This window comes from Mastigoproctus giganteus, chromosome 2 (genome assembly GCF_048544385.1).
Source record: "Mastigoproctus giganteus isolate SK-2022 chromosome 2, ASM4854438v1, whole genome shotgun sequence".
NCBI classification, from domain to species: Eukaryota; Metazoa; Arthropoda; class Arachnida; order Uropygi; family Thelyphonidae; genus Mastigoproctus; species Mastigoproctus giganteus.
In genome coordinates this window covers 140,755,868-140,771,635 of record NC_143576.1, presented here as the reverse complement: position 1 = coordinate 140,771,635, position 15,768 = coordinate 140,755,868, and the positions used below count along the sequence as shown (strand labels likewise).

The 15,768-nt window shown below is 36.7% G+C and overlaps 1 protein-coding gene across 1 annotated transcript in view; it reads left to right on the top strand.

Moving 5' to 3' along the window:
* The window catches only part of LOC150089619 (WD repeat-containing protein 11-like), a 334,891-nt gene that overhangs the window by 81,413 nt on the left and 237,710 nt on the right, over positions 1-15,768 (top strand). The window contains exons 6-8 of the mRNA XM_090390050.1: positions 3,440-3,557; positions 7,702-7,864; positions 12,135-12,325. Of these exons, the coding sequence (XP_090246176.1) occupies positions 3,440-3,557; positions 7,702-7,864; positions 12,135-12,325 (472 nt within the window). The remainder of the gene's footprint in view (positions 1-3,439; positions 3,558-7,701; positions 7,865-12,134; positions 12,326-15,768) is intronic.

The following is a 15,768-nucleotide window of genomic DNA, read 5'->3' as shown; positions in this document are numbered from 1 at the left end:
CGTGTGTCCTTTAATTCCCCAATCTCGTTTCGCAGTCTGCCTTGGTTTTACCATCTGAACCTTACATTTATCTTTGACATACTTCACATGCGGTAGGAAACTTGGATAGTCATCCAGTAGTATACCAACATATTTAATGTAGAACTATAGTGTATCACCTTTCTCTTATATTTGATTGCAGGGGGATGATTAGGAGCCAACCTTCCTTTCAGAAGCATCTGGAACATTTTGGTAGATGAAATTTGAAGTTTATGAGTTAAGGTCCAGTTGGATAATTCCATTAGTACCAAGCTTGCAGTGTTCTCCAGTTGTTTTCTAGAATTTCTGCTGACCGAGATAGTTAGATCATCAGCATGCACTACCATTCAAACATTAGAGAAAGTTTTACTCAGCCATTTATCAAAAACTATGTTCCAACACAGGGGGCCCAAGAATGGACCCCTGTGGGCAGCCTCTGATAACAACTCTCGAGGTTTCATTTAAGTCACAACTTACTTTGATGAGATAGTCAGAAAAGTAACTCCTGAGAGTACAGAATAAGGGCATAGAAACTTGGGCCTCTCGAGTACACTTTGCCACCAAAGAGTGTTAAAAGCCCCCCCCCCCCCTCGAAGTCCACAAAGAGACCCAGCAGGTATTTACAGGATATGTCTGGTCACAGTATTCAAGCAATTTATGTATGGCATCTTCGGTTCCACGTCCCTTCACAAACCCATACTGACAAGGAGACATAAGTCCTCTACACAAATATCAGAAATAAGTCTTCCGGCAATGAGTTTTTTGAAGGCTTTTCCCATAACAGGCAAGAAGGCTATCGGCCTGTAACGAGAGAGGATCATTAGCCAGTTTTTGAGGACCCTTAATGAGAATTTTCAAAATGGCTATCTTCAAAACCTTTGGGAAAAGACCAGCCCATAGACAGGAGTTAAAGAGAAAGATTAATACATCAATCAGGTATAATTCTCCAAGCTCTTTTAAGGACTTCGACTTCCAGTCTGTCAAATCCAGAACACTTCCCAGATTTCAAGCTCATAATAGCACAATCCACCTCATCCTTGGAAAAAGGCAGTTCAGTAGAGGGACCAGAATAATTCAAGTTTTCCTCTATAATAGTAGACTGTTCTGTATTAACGATTAAGCCATCTTGATGTATGATGACATCCATTATTTTATTTATCGACTCAACCCAAGAGAGAGCGCTTCGCAACCATCAGAGTGTATTGATGTAAAAACCTCACCAGGAGATAATTTATTGTTGACCAATTTATAAACTAAACCCCGCAGGTTAGTATTTCCCTGAGAGTTTCCAAGGCCTTCCCACGAAGCTCTTTTGTGTTTGTGGTAACATCTTTGGGCATTCCTATATCTAGTTTGTAAGACTGTAATTTCCAGATTACTGCGATAAGGTCACCTCCTAGCCCTCTGGAATTCTCTTCTGGTGGAATTCTCTTCAGTTATAGGGCTATTCCAATAAACAGAACTTGCATTAGAATCCATTAGCAAGAGATCATTCTTCTGATCGAGTGTATGAAGCACCTTCTCAATATAGTCAAATGGTTGAATGGGTTCTCGATATTGACAATATAGTGACACAACAAATATCTGACCAAAAGAGCCTTCGATAGAGGCACATACCGCATGAGTAGAACAAAGACATACTATACGAGTAATGATGAGAGAAGAATCAGCAACAACAATGGCAGCCCAGTTTCTGTGACCGGCATTGTCTCCAGAGCCAACAGAGATAGGATCAGAAGGAACAACCTTGAATCTCAAAGGCAAACCCTTGATTAGCCCCTTTATGCGAATAAGGCTCTTGGAGAGCCAATACCTGTATGGTTTTTCTCAAGAACAATCATAGTCAGATCATTCATAACAGAAATTGCTCTTGTGTAGTTGAATTGTAAGAAATTGATCTTTGCACTTGATATTACACAAGGAGTATTTGTATTTATAATTATATTACTCATAATTGGTTTTTGCACAAACAAGTCCCAAGGCTTTTAGATAATCCTGGCAGCTGGTGTCATGGTAAACGTGAGTGCAATTCCTTTTCTTCTTCTTCTTGCAGTTAGGACATTCTGGAGGTTTGTCCTTATTCTCACAATCACTGAGGTTATGTCCCACAGAGCCACAGTTGGCCACAAGTTTGTAGATCCTGAACATGCGCAAATACAGGCAGAGTAACCATAGCCTAGGCACTTAAAGCACCTAAGCACTATGGTATAGTCTTTAACAGTGTGTGTGTGTTACAAGCAACATTTTTCTAACCTGGCCCAAAACCTCCAGGATCCAATTAGTGGTAGACTTGTTTAATCTTGGGTGTGTAGAAAATCTGGGCCTAATTTGTTCCTAAACCTAGTCTTCAGTAAAACCCAGGTCTTTCAGATTTTTATGATACAAAAAATCAAGTATATCATCTATTTTCACACCTTTGTTAACATCATAAATGACGACAGTAGGTCCCAACTTTCTGGGGGGTCTCCAACCTTAAACCACAATCTTGTAACTTAGAACATCCTTTTATTTTATCTAAGTCAATTGAGGAAGCTGTCTCAATCAGTACCCCATTGACACAAATTTTCCTCATAGATTTAATATGGACTTCCTTCATTTCAGGAGCTAACTTTGTTTTAATCTTCTGACGAACTTCCTCGCTGATAGAAAAGGGACTACCATCAGCAGCCTTGATCAAAATAACACGTTGCTGAACTGGGGGTTTAGCAGGAGACTTCTTGGCAACATGTATAGGAGTATATATTCCTGTAGCCTGTGCATAAGAAAGAACAGGTTTGCTAGTTAGTTGCAAGGAATCTGGGGGATCACTAGTAGGTTTAAGCAGTTTACTCAATTGAGATTCTCACTCATCGTCTACCCTTCAACATTTTAAGAGCACAGGATTTAAGTTGTTTAGTAGTGGCTGAATGATGTATGATCTAAGTTCATTGCGACATGAATTGAGGTATTCTAACTGCACTTACAGCTGTAGAGGCCAGTATTCAGTTCGTGGCTGCTATGAATTGTTGCTTAGATAATATGGATGTTATAAGTGGATCTTGTCGTCAATGATTTTTCATGTGTAAAGTTCTGAATTCCCATTAATTTATTGATTCTACACAGTGAACTGTTATAATCAATACATTTAATGAAAAGTGTGCCTTTATATAATAAAAATATTTTTCATATTATTTTATGAATAACTTATAATAATTTTCAAAAAAAGACAACAATATAGTATACTTTTATCTCATTTGGGGTTGTTCTGTGGTAATGTGATTTTACACAAATTTTTGTGCTAAATTTTATATTAAAGGTTTTTGTCTAAAAACCTTTAATATTTCATATTTTGTCTAAACAATAAACAAAAGAAGACTTTTTTTTTTTTTTTTTCTTTTTTTTAAATTTTAATCTGCGATATCCTGATCTTTGTTAATTCTAGTGGTGAAGGAGTAACTCTGAATGAATGTTTGCAATTAAGCTATCATCGGGCATACCGACATCATCTTCTCCTTCTATACCCACGTGAAGTCCTTATTTTAGATTTGGAAATTAACCAGGTTAGTGCAACTTTTTTTTAAATTCTGCTTCAAAACCACAAATGAGTACTGTTTTTTAAATACTTTTTTTTAAATTGAAGAGAAGAGCTTCAGCCTCATTTTTGGCAAATTCTCATTAACAATGGCAGAGCTTGCATCCATTTTGTTAAATAATGGAATGGAATGGAATGTGAATAAAAAATCCATATTAGGAAGGGATGAGAACTGCTTACAAAAGCATTATTTTCTAAAATTGTATTGGTCATTACAATTTTTCTGAGTATTTTATTAATGTATAAAGATCCTTCTGTTTTTAATGAGAAGTTTCCAAAAGTTAAACAAGTTAATTAAACTCTTTGTTTTTAAATAGTAATTCTCACTAGTCAGAATTATTCATTTTGCAGTTAACTGCTAGTAGGAGTGCAAAAATTCATAGGTTTATAGTGGCTGTTTTTTATCCTTTGAACAAAATTCTTGAATTCTTAGTAGAGGAACAAAGGGAGAAAATAGTAGAGATTTTTCTTCCAGCTTAGAAGCAAGCTGAGATGGTTAGGTTTCATGCTACCGTAAAAACACATCTATAATTAGAAATTGTAAAAATATCTTGTAATAAGAGTTAACCCTGAAACACAGGTTAAGAATATCTGGAGAAATGGTGTCAGCACCAGATGACTTCCTGGTTTCAGTATTATTCAAGGTCTTTCTAATTTTTTGATGAAAAGTTCAAGGTTGTCATTAAGTTGGAAGTTTTGATGTAGTAGAGGGATAAAATAGTTGAATTTGGGGATATTTATTTTATTAATCAAAAATGAAAGAGCAATAAAGCCCAATATGTCCTATTATTATTAATCTTAAATTATAAGAGAAAACCTCATACTTTTATAGTAGGACTGTAATTCTCTCAACACTCAATCGTGTATAAATGTATTCTTATGTGAATTAGTGTACTATGTTAATTAAATCAATTTATGATTTTTAAAAAAGCTATGTATTAAAATCATCATGTATTCAATACTCATATCCAACCTAGCACATCGAGAAGATTTGTGGAAAGTCGACAGCCATCAACCCCTTAAACCAACCAATAATGTATGCTAATATGAGAATTGAAATCGTCTTGATAATCTTGACATACGCTTCAGAACAACTTGCACTTTACTCATGGGTTGTGGAACTATTTTAAATTCAGTGTTCTTGAAAAGTTAATGAATTGTCTGTACCAATGCTGTATATAGGAAACTTTAATGAAATATTTTTGATCTGATCTGATCAGATGCGCTAAGTTGGACATGAGTATTGAATACATGATGATTTTAATACTTAGCTTTTTTAAAAATTATAAATTGATTTAATTAACATGGTACGCTAATTCACATAAGAATACATTTATACGCGATTCAGTGTTGAGAGAATTACAATCCTTCTATAAAGGTATGAGGTTTTCTCTTATAATTTAAGATATATATATATATATATATATATATATATATATATATATATATATATATATTAAGACACTTATGCCATATTGGAAAAACAAAATAGATTGTATTGATACTGGGTGTGGCTATTAAATGACAATACTGTGCACACAGCCACTACGCACCAAGTGTCATCTGTGTTCTCTAGTTTTCTGCCAAGGTCACGTTCTAACACTCATTGGCTTTACAGTGAGACAGGTTTTCATTACCTTGTGTTTTTGCAGTTTGCTGGAAAAATGACAGACAAAAGAATCAAACAGCAAACTAGCCTCTTTTTAACAGAACTAAAGAAAACACCAATTGAAAGTTTTGAGATGCTTTGTCAAGTTTATGTGGATGATATTATGTCAAGAGCTTGCACTTTTGAATGGTATAAATTTAGACATTTGTGTTGGATGCAAATTTGTGTTGGTGCACATGCTGTCTGAACAGCTGAGATGGTGTTGCCAACCTGTGTCTTCATGCCAATAATGGGAGTTGTGTTTCTTCATTTAAAGTTGTTACCCTAGGTTTACATTCATCAAATGTTCTAGTACCAGTACACTAACTCTTGGAACCTTTGCAAAGTCTCTGGACGATGAACATTGATCTGTCTAGCTTTGTCTGCTTGAGACTATCTTCAAGCCTTTCAGTGTCTTTCTGGCACAAGCTTTCTAGCAGGGGTACCTTTTAGTCATTCACAAATGAAACCCTTTCACTTTTAGTCATTCTTAACAAATTGTCAACCCTGACTTGACCTACCCATTCACCAAATAAGGAATGCACTTCCTTTGCTTATAAAGTGTTTCTGGATTGGCTATATCACCATGTCAGATCATATTAAGTTGCATGCACTACTTAAAACCAGTGCTAGTACTGTCTGTTGGTTATATAGCAATCTATACATTGCATGTTTAGGAAATATGGAATATATACTGGTGTTCAAAGAATGTGCATCAACCCTTAAAATTGTAATTGTCGTCCAAATAACATAAGCATATGACAATATTTCTTACAGATTGTATCAGATAAGATTGACACACGAAGCTGATAATGTAATATTGCATCAGCTGTTACTTTCAGCTATACTATATAAACACGCTCTGCAAGTGTTGCAGTCATGCCTTGCTTGTGTCAGGATGGCAAGTTACGTGCAGTTGACGCCAGAAAGAAAGATTACTATTGTTGCTTTACATGATGAAGAATGTTCTTCTTGTCATATTGCTTATAGAGTGTTGTAATCAGTTGACAGTGAGTAGATTTCTTTCCAAACTCAAGAATACCGGTTCTGCTGATAGGAAAAAAGGAACCGGACACAAATGAGTCTCTATGCCAAAACAAGACCGCATTTTGAAGTGCTTATGCCTTAAAAACTGTAAAACGTCTTCATCTGAGCTAAAAAGAGAATGGGAAGAACATACAGGAGTAGTAGCAACAGTCAGAAAACACCTCTTCAAAAATAGACTTGTAGCCCCATCGTCCTAAGAAGCCGCCCCACTTCACACAAAAAATTAAAAAGGCCCAATTAATTTGGTGTAAGGAGCATGTCAAATGGACCCCTGAGCAGTGGAAGTCAGTTATTTTCTTGGATGAGAAGAAATTAAACCTGCATGGCTCTGATGGGAGACAAACTATTTGCCGTAGATGTGGGGAAGAATACCATCCAGACTGTATGGTGTCTACAGTGAAATTCCCTACCAGCCAAATGATGTGGGGGTGCATTTCGTATCACGGAGTAGGTCACCTGCAGTTTATAAAAGGTTTCATAAATGCCAATGGATACCTGGCTATATTGGAAGGAAAATTGCTGCCAACCATTAGAGACAATTTCAACCTGCCAGGTAACTGCATCTTTCAGGAAGACTCTGCTCCTTGTCATCGGGCAAAAAGTGTAAGTAGGCACTTCTGTAGTTACTGTAGCTTCATTTCTGCATTAGAGGTGCGACAGTAATGTGTTTACATTTGTTACAGGTGAAAAAATGGTTGGAAGAACGATCCATTACAACTCTTAGCTGGCCAAGAAACAGCCTGGACCTGAATCCTATGGAGAACAGTTGGCATTGTGTGGAATCTACAGTTGCCAGAAAGAAACCAAAGCCCCTTTGTGAACTTCAGGAAGCCATAATTCGTGTTTGGAACCACAAACTGTCAGTTGATTATCTTCAGAAATTGATCTTGTCAATGCCTCGACAGTGTGCTGCTGTCATCAGGGCAAGAGGCGGTTCTGCTGGTTCAATATTAGTTTGCACCTGGTGAACTTTTCAGTTTGTTTTCCATTTGAAATGATAAACTGAAGAAATTTGAGGGCTTCTGATAATATTTCAGCCATAATTATCGTGTTTACCAAAACTGTTAACTGTATAAAACTGTATAAAGGTTGCAAATGCTCATTTTGGAATATTTTGAGAGCACCTGTCAGATATTACTTAGCCTTTCCTTAACTATTAATAAATGTTTTGTTTATATTTGTATTTGTGATGCTAGTCATTAATGTAACATATCATCGGGAAAAAGGGTTAGAAATGTGAAATTCCTAGGTGATGCACTTTCTTTGAACACCAGTGTACGATGCAAATTAGGTGTGTTGCTTAATTTTAGAAACAAATGTGTATATTCAGTTCAGTTTCATTAGCTTTGTAATGTCCTTTGTGATAAAGAAATAAGCATATTGATCATTATGTGATCATTACTTATTTGTGCCTTAGACAGTTGGCATTGTTGCAGTGGAACATAGCTATTCTTCAATGGTACAAATACATTCTTGCTGGCAAAGAGATGCACTGTTTTGCTTGCATGAATTAGGAACTATTACTTTTCGAATGAGGCATCGAGGAAGTGCAGTTATGGCAACAGCTACTCCTACTGATGGTGAGTATGCATAATATCAATTTTAAAACATATGTTTATAGTGTTGTTAAAAATTTCAAGTGCTTCCTTAAGGAAATTTGGATTTGCTGCATACTCATGTGCATGTATAAAATTAAATGGCAAATAGAAATATTCAAAATAAATATCAATATTTGGGGGATAATCCTTGTGTTTACTCTATACATCTAACCATATATCAGCACATAGGGATAGTATGGTATAAATATAATGGATAAAGTCTGATTGTATTAATATAAGAAGTGGGGGTTCCCTAAGAATATACTTGGACCACTGGAGCATCAAGCAGTGCTTCATCAGGGATGGTCAGAGATGTGGTTGCTATGTTTTAATGCAGAAAAATTCAATCTTACACTTGGAGAATGGGAACCACAAAATAACTATGGAGTGGAGCCAAATTTAAAAAAAAGAAGAAAAGTAAAAAAGAAAGGGATTTTGAAGTTACAGTATGAGTGGACATGGAAGTCTCCATGCAGTGCAGATAGGTGGCATGGAGGATTTGGTGTCTTGTCAGTGATTTCTTGAATATTTGCTTGTAGAGATAGGGTGGTTTAATCCCACTGTACAAGGCAGTTGTAAGATCACACTAAAAATACTGTTTTCAATTATGGAGACTGTACCAAAAATGACACATTGAGTTGCTTTGAAAGGGTTCGAAGAAAGGTGATGCACCTGGCAAGATTGAAAAAAGAGCTCCCTTTGAATATGTGAGCTATAGAGCTTGGCAATCAGGCACTTTAGAGGGAACATGATTAAGGGAGAAAGTAAAGTGAATAATGGGAAAATTTTCAGTTATAAATGATTCCAAAACTAGGAGCTGTAAATTGAAGGAAAGAAGTTTAGACCAGATTGTGGGAAGTTTTCTTTTAGACAGTGAGTTGTTAATTAATGGAATAAATTGCCTCCATGGGTGGTTGAGGCTGGCAACTTGTTAAAATTCAAAGGCCAGCTGGATAGGTGTGATGTGATTTCCCCTCCTCACATATGTGTGAGGAGGTAATCACATAGGTAGTTTGTTATTATTTTGGACAAGTGTACAGAGGCCACAAGCCTAGAGTGTTTCAATCAAGAATTTTCTGCTAGTCTCCCTTAACAGAAAATTCAGAAAGGTGGCCAATGGAAATGGGGCAGACAGCAACAGCACAGAGCAGAATGTAGGGTGGCTATGCTAACTGTAGGGGGGAGGGGGGGAAGTTATTTTCTTGGTTAAAAAGTGCATAAAAAGTCACTGCATCTGGTTGGTGTGAATGACCAGTGGAATGTTGAGTCAGTTTGGTGTTGACATAAGCACTGGAAAAACAAAAATGAGAGTTGGAATATATAAACCAAATTACTACGATGAGTATAATGAACAAGTAGACTGGGACAGTAAATTACAGTGTCTTATTTTAAGGGATTTTGACTTTTCAGATATTGACTGGTATTTGTGGATTGATCACTTACACAGCATCAGGACTTTTCTGGTTTTATTGGATGACTATTTTCTACACCAGCACGAGAGAGAGAGAGAGAGAGAGAGAGAGAGAGAGAGAGAGAGAGAGAGAGAGATACTCCTAATCAGATTCTCAGTAATGACTCTTCATGCATTAAGAATCTTCAGTTAAAAGACCCAGAAGGGGACAGTGATCACAGGGTGTTGATGTAGGATTTGCTTAAAGACAACTACTGTTATGGGTAAAGAGAAAGGATTTTTTGTTTTAGTAACATGAGTAGTACTTATACAGTCATTAAATTCTTTTCCATGTTGCATACTGCAAATTCTAAATGGGAAACATTCAGGAAAGTAATCATAGAAGCTACTAAGCTTTTTATATCTTGAACAGTATCAGTTAAACTAGGAGATATTCTTCAAAGCTTAGACCTAAATGGATATCAGATGAGCTGATGAGACTAGTGGCAGAGAAGAAAAATGCATGAGATGTTTTTAAATCATCATGGGTAAAAAAACTAACAGTAAGTGAAAATCAGCCTGCAATCAAGTGAATAAGGGGGGGTTAGGCAGATTACGAGAAATCTTTGGCTAAGAATGCGAAGAGAAGTAGCAAAGACTCCTTTGCTTATTTTAACACTAGTAGGAAAGGGATGAACTGCATTGGTCCTTTAGATAGGAATGGCATAAGTATTGATGGTTCTGTTCAGGTTGCTCAATAAATGTTTTGTATCTACATTCATGTGTGAAGAAAGTATTATTTCAACAAGGCCTGGAAAAATTATGCAGATAGGCTAAAAAGTGACAATTGAGGATAACCTTTAGAAGTGTAAGGTACTGCATATCGGCAACAATAATCCCAAAATAACATTCCAGTTGGGTGGTAACACACTCATGATACTGGAGAATAAAGAATAAAAAAGATCTGAAGATAATTGCACAGTCTGACATGAAGTTTTCTGAGTAGTGTGGCAAGCTGATAGGACATTGTTCTGTCAATGAGGAATGTAGTGATCAGGTGGTTATCCCATTTGTATGAAGCAATGGTTTCGCCATCATGAGTATTGTGCAGGTCTGGAAGCCCCATTTTAGGAAGGGTGTGAAACTGTTCAGACAGGTGCAGAAAAGAGCAACCAGATAGGAGCATACAATGGCGCACTTACCAAGAAAGACTTCATTTTTGTAAATTGGAATTTTTTGAAACCTGTGAGGAGACCTGACTTTAGTTATGTTTTTAAGGCTTTAAATTGATTGGGTAAACTAAATGCTCAATGGCATGCTTACTCTTGCTCGGATGATATACACATAAGATGACATAAATTTAAAATGGAAAAGGATAGCTGCAGGCAGGACTGGCTTAAGGCACAATCGAGCAGTTTGCCTGAACAGGGTGAGAAAATTTAGGGTGCACAAAATGCCCCAAAAATTCATTGATTTGTTTTAAATTTCAAGTTGGAGAGGGTACACCAAAAAATCTCACACAGGGCGCTGATAGACCTGGGGCCGGTTCTGGTTGCAGGATAGATATGTAGAAATTTGCTGTCAGCAACAGAGTTATTGATTTTTGGAACAAACTTCCATCTGCTGTTGTAGAAGTGGATAGGTGGAATAAATTTAAGTAAGGATTAGACAAATTATGAAAGGGGAGTGGCAGGTGATGTGGGTATTGTTTTTTGTTTTTTTTTTTTATCAGTGGTGATGCAGTACTGCAAACTTTGACATTAAGCTTGATATTGATGAAGGTAATATCAAGCTTAATGTCAAAGTTTGCAGATGATATAAAGGTTGTCAGGGTTGTTAATAACAGTAATGACAGTATGCTGCTGCAAGATCTGGAAAAGTTAGGTAGATGGGCTGAGAAGTGGCAACTGAAGTTTAACATTGACAAATGCAAAGTACTGCATATGGGTAGCAGTAACCCCAGAGAAATGTACCAACTATGTGATGTTACACTCAGGGTAGTGGAGAATGAAAGAGACCTTGGGGTAATTTTGCAGTCAGATATGAAGTTTTCTGAGCAGTACAGACAAGCTAAAAGAGTAGGTCATGGGGTCATGTCAATGATATACAGGAATTTTGCGAGCAGGGATAAGGAGATGATTATCCCCTTGTATAAGGCAATGGTCAGGACACATCTTGAGTACTGCATACAGGTCTGAAAGCCTCATTTTAGGAAGGATGTAGAGTTGCTAGAATGAGTACAGAGAAGGGCAACAAGATAGGTGAAGGGAACAAAGGGCGCTGTTATGAAGAAAGGCTTAAGTTCTGCAAATTGCAGCTTCTGGAGACTAGGCACCTGAGAGGCGATCTGATTGAGGTGTATAAGGTCTTGAATGGATTGAGCATGCTTAATGCTGAGGGGATTTTTCCTCTTGCTCAGATTACAAACTTGAGGGGGCATAGATTCAAACTGAGTAAAGACAGTTGTAGAATAGATGTGTGGAAGTTTGCCTTTAGCCAGTGATTGCTGGAACAACCTTCCATCTGTTGTTTGGAAGTTGATAGCTTAAATAAATTCAAGGCAGAGCTAGACAAGCATTTGGAATGAATGGATCAGTGAAATGGGAAGGTTTTTTTTTTTTTTTTTGGCTGATGCTGTATAAGCTTGCTTTCTTGCATCATGTGCATCTACTAATGTTAAATATCCCTGATTTTGAAAGCTTGGCAGATGACATGAAGACACAAACTTCACATAAATAAATTCAAGGCACTATAAGCTTGCTTCCTCACAACATTTGCCACTACTAATACTAAAGGCAATAATACTTTATTTCTTATTACTTATTAATAATTTTTAGCATTGTATTTTATTTATTCACATAGCTGGAGATGTATCAAGTCCTGACTCGTATTTGGAAGTAGCATATGATCTTTATTGTCAATCAGATAGTTTGCGTCTTACTAAACATGCCAGAATAATGGGGATGTCTGTATGCCCTATAACCGAAATGAAAGCTGCATTTCTAGTTAGTGATGGTCGAATAATGTTCTTTGAGTTACAGACTACTAACCAAGTAAGTATATAATCTTGAACTTGTGTTTATGTGAAGTTCCAGGTTTGAATTTATAAATAGTAGCCTATGTAGAGGATTTTAGAAAATGAATACCACTTATTAAGTTAGAAAATCAGCTACATCTTTATAAAATATTGAAAGTGAAATTATTAATTCTTCTTTCTTTCAAGAGCAAGAAGCTATTGGGAAGTGATAATTTAAAGTTTTTTGTGGTTTTCATTTTTTTTATACCTATTGAAGTGAAAAGAGGATTACAAAACTTTTATCTGAATCTTTTTAATAACTTGGTCTCCATTTATGTTATCTGTGTTATATATCATTCATGATAATTACAGTGATGAATCGTAGGCTACTTTTTATTGGAACATATGCAAACCCACTCATACAAAATGGGTAGTTTGTGATTATTATTATTAGAAAACGATGTAAGAAAAAAGTCTAAAAATGTCACCTTTCCCTATTCCATTTGTCTATTTCTTTCAAGTGTTTCTTCCAATCCATGCTGAATTTAAATGTGTACCTCCTTGTGTATAACCTTGTCTGACCAATTTGATTGGATACTATGATGTGGTCACAAAGCAACTGGATGCAGGGAATAACTTTTATATCATATATTTGGATCTTAGAAAGGCTTTTGATACTGTTGCACATGGAATACTGCTGCACAAATTGGAGCAGTGCGGCATTGAAGGCAAATTGCTGCTATGGATAAAGGGATGGTTGAGTGGGAGGACACATAGCTCAAAGACATGATGACAGATGTACTAAGAAAATAACAGAATGGTACCCAAGAGGAGCTAGAAGAAAACCTGGGTGACAACAACGGAGATGGACAGATGAAATTCATGAGTTTGTGGGTAGTAAATGGATGGCCATTGCACAAAATAGAAGGAACTGGAAAGTTGCTGGAGAGGCCTTCATCCTGCAGTGGATCGAAAATGGCTGATGATGATGATGAGTGGGAGAAGACAGAGTGGTAATCAATGGACACTGCTCTTCGTGGGCTAATGTTATTAGTGGAGTCTCTCGGGCCTCAGTGTTGGGTCCATTGTTGTTTTCTGTATTTATAAATGAAACTGATGATGGTATATCAGGCTTAATGTCCAAGTTTGCAGACGATACGAAGGTTGGCAGAGTTGTTAATGACATTAATTACAGTATGCTGTTGCAGCAGGATCTAGAAAAGTTTAGCAGATGGGCTGAGAGGTGGCAAATGAAGTTTAACATCAACAAATGTAAAGTACTACATATGGGAAGCAGTAACCCCAGAGTAATGTATCAACTCTGTGGTACTACACTGACAGTGGTAGAGAATGAAAAGGACCTGGGGATAATTGTGCAGGCAGATATGAAGTTTTCTGACAGTGCAGACAGTTGCAGGAGTAGCTCATGGTGTCTTGTCAATGATATACAGGAATTTTTCTAGCAGGGACAAGGAGGTGATTATCCCCTTGTATAAGGCGATGGTCAGGCCACACCTTGAGTACTGTATACAGGTCTGGAGGCCTCATTTTAGGAAAGATGTAGAGCTGTTGGACTGAGTACAGAGAAGGGCAACAAGATTAGTGAATGAAACAAAGGGTTGCTCTTACAAAGAAAGGCTTAAGTTTTGCAGATTACAGTGTTTGGAGACTTAGGCACCTGCAAGGTGATCTGATTGAGGTGTATAAAGCCTTGAATGGTTTGACCATGCTCAGTACTGTTGGGATTCTTCCTCTTGCTCAGAATAATCACCTGAGAGGGCATAAATTCAAATTGAGGAAAGACAGATGTAGAATAGATGTGTGGAAATTTGCCTTTAGCCAGCGGGTAGTTGGTTGGTTGGTGAACAGACTGCCATCTTTTGTTGTGGAAGTTGATAGCCTAAATAAATTTAAGGCTGAGCTGGACAGGTATTTGGAACAAATGGATGGGTGAAATCAGAGCTTTTTTTTTTTAGATAAGAATTTAGAAAAACAGTATTCAATATTCTTAACATTCACCTTGTTATTGATGTTTTGCCAGGAACCTGAGAGTAGTAAGTTGTAGTTTTGTGATATGTAATGAACAGTTTTAAATATTAATTAGAAGAAATTAAGGATTTATATAGAAAATGCAGTCATACCAAGCCAAATGATGCTGTGTAACTAATGGTGGAATTGCCCGTGGCAATTCTGCTCTGAACTGATGGAGAGAAATTTCTTTGAACAAAATGCTGGGAGTGCAATGAGCTAAATTCAGAACTCAATATACAGGCTTGATTGAGTCACTGAGGAAGTGAGTTGATGCCATTGAGCTAATTCAGTCTGTGGCTTATCAGAGACTCAAGCAGGTGATGAACTCATGATATGTTCTTCCTCATGGGTGAGATATTGAACTATGGGACACAAATATAAAATCTTGGGGAAATACAGAAGATTGGATATTATGAAGTTCACCTGTGGGCAGTGGGTTGTTGAACATTGGAATAAGTTGCCTTCCCCAATGTGGTGGAGGCAGTCACCATCCACAGATGCTTGGTTTCCAAAGACTGTAACTTACACAACTCAAGTCCATCTTGATAAGATTACACCTTTGTGCCTTTAACCAATCTTATAATTCTTCTCTGTATCCTTTACAAAAGATATATATCTTTCTTAGAATTGAGTTTCAAGCCTGTGTACAATATTTGAGATGTGGCATAACCATTGCTTTATAAAGGATCTGTCAAAATGAGTCTAGGGGTTTTTATTAATGTAATATAATATATTATTATAACATTCTTAGTAAATGACCCCCTTTGTATGCTGTGCATTGGTGAGCTCTTAAAATAAAATTTTTTCATGGCTGCAGCTACTGTTTCAGGTGCTATTGCATTGATTTGAGCCCTTATGTAATCTTTGAGTTCATTAAATGTTTGTGGTTTTGAATGGCATGCCCTCTCCATTAGGTATTTCCACAAAAAGATAAGTGCTATCAGAATCTGGAGATCAAATAAGTAACTGTCTCAATACTGTGAAATTAATCTGTTGGGAAACATTTCCCTCAGGGTGTTAATTGTGGCTTCTGTTGTTTGGCTTCATTTCATTGAAACAACTCTGACTGGTTAATGTCCTTTGATCGCGTTCTATTATCTTTAGTTTAACATCGACTTCCAATTTTTGTTGTGGAAGTTGATAGTCTAAATAAATTTAAGGCTGAGCTGTACAGGTATTTGGAACAAATGGATGGGTGAAATCAGAGCTTTTCATTAGGCCATACTTATTTGAAGACTGATTGTCTTCAAATAAGTATGGCCTAATTACTTTATTTTCACCATTCAACACTACAGTCATTGAGGGTGAAGTTTATCAGTGCACACCTTATAGATTTTCTGTGGCCCACAATCAAGAATTATGTTTGTTCACAAAAACATTTGAATGAAAATGTGCTTTGTTAGACATTATCAGTTTCAAAATCTGACCATCATCTGCATAATGTTCCAA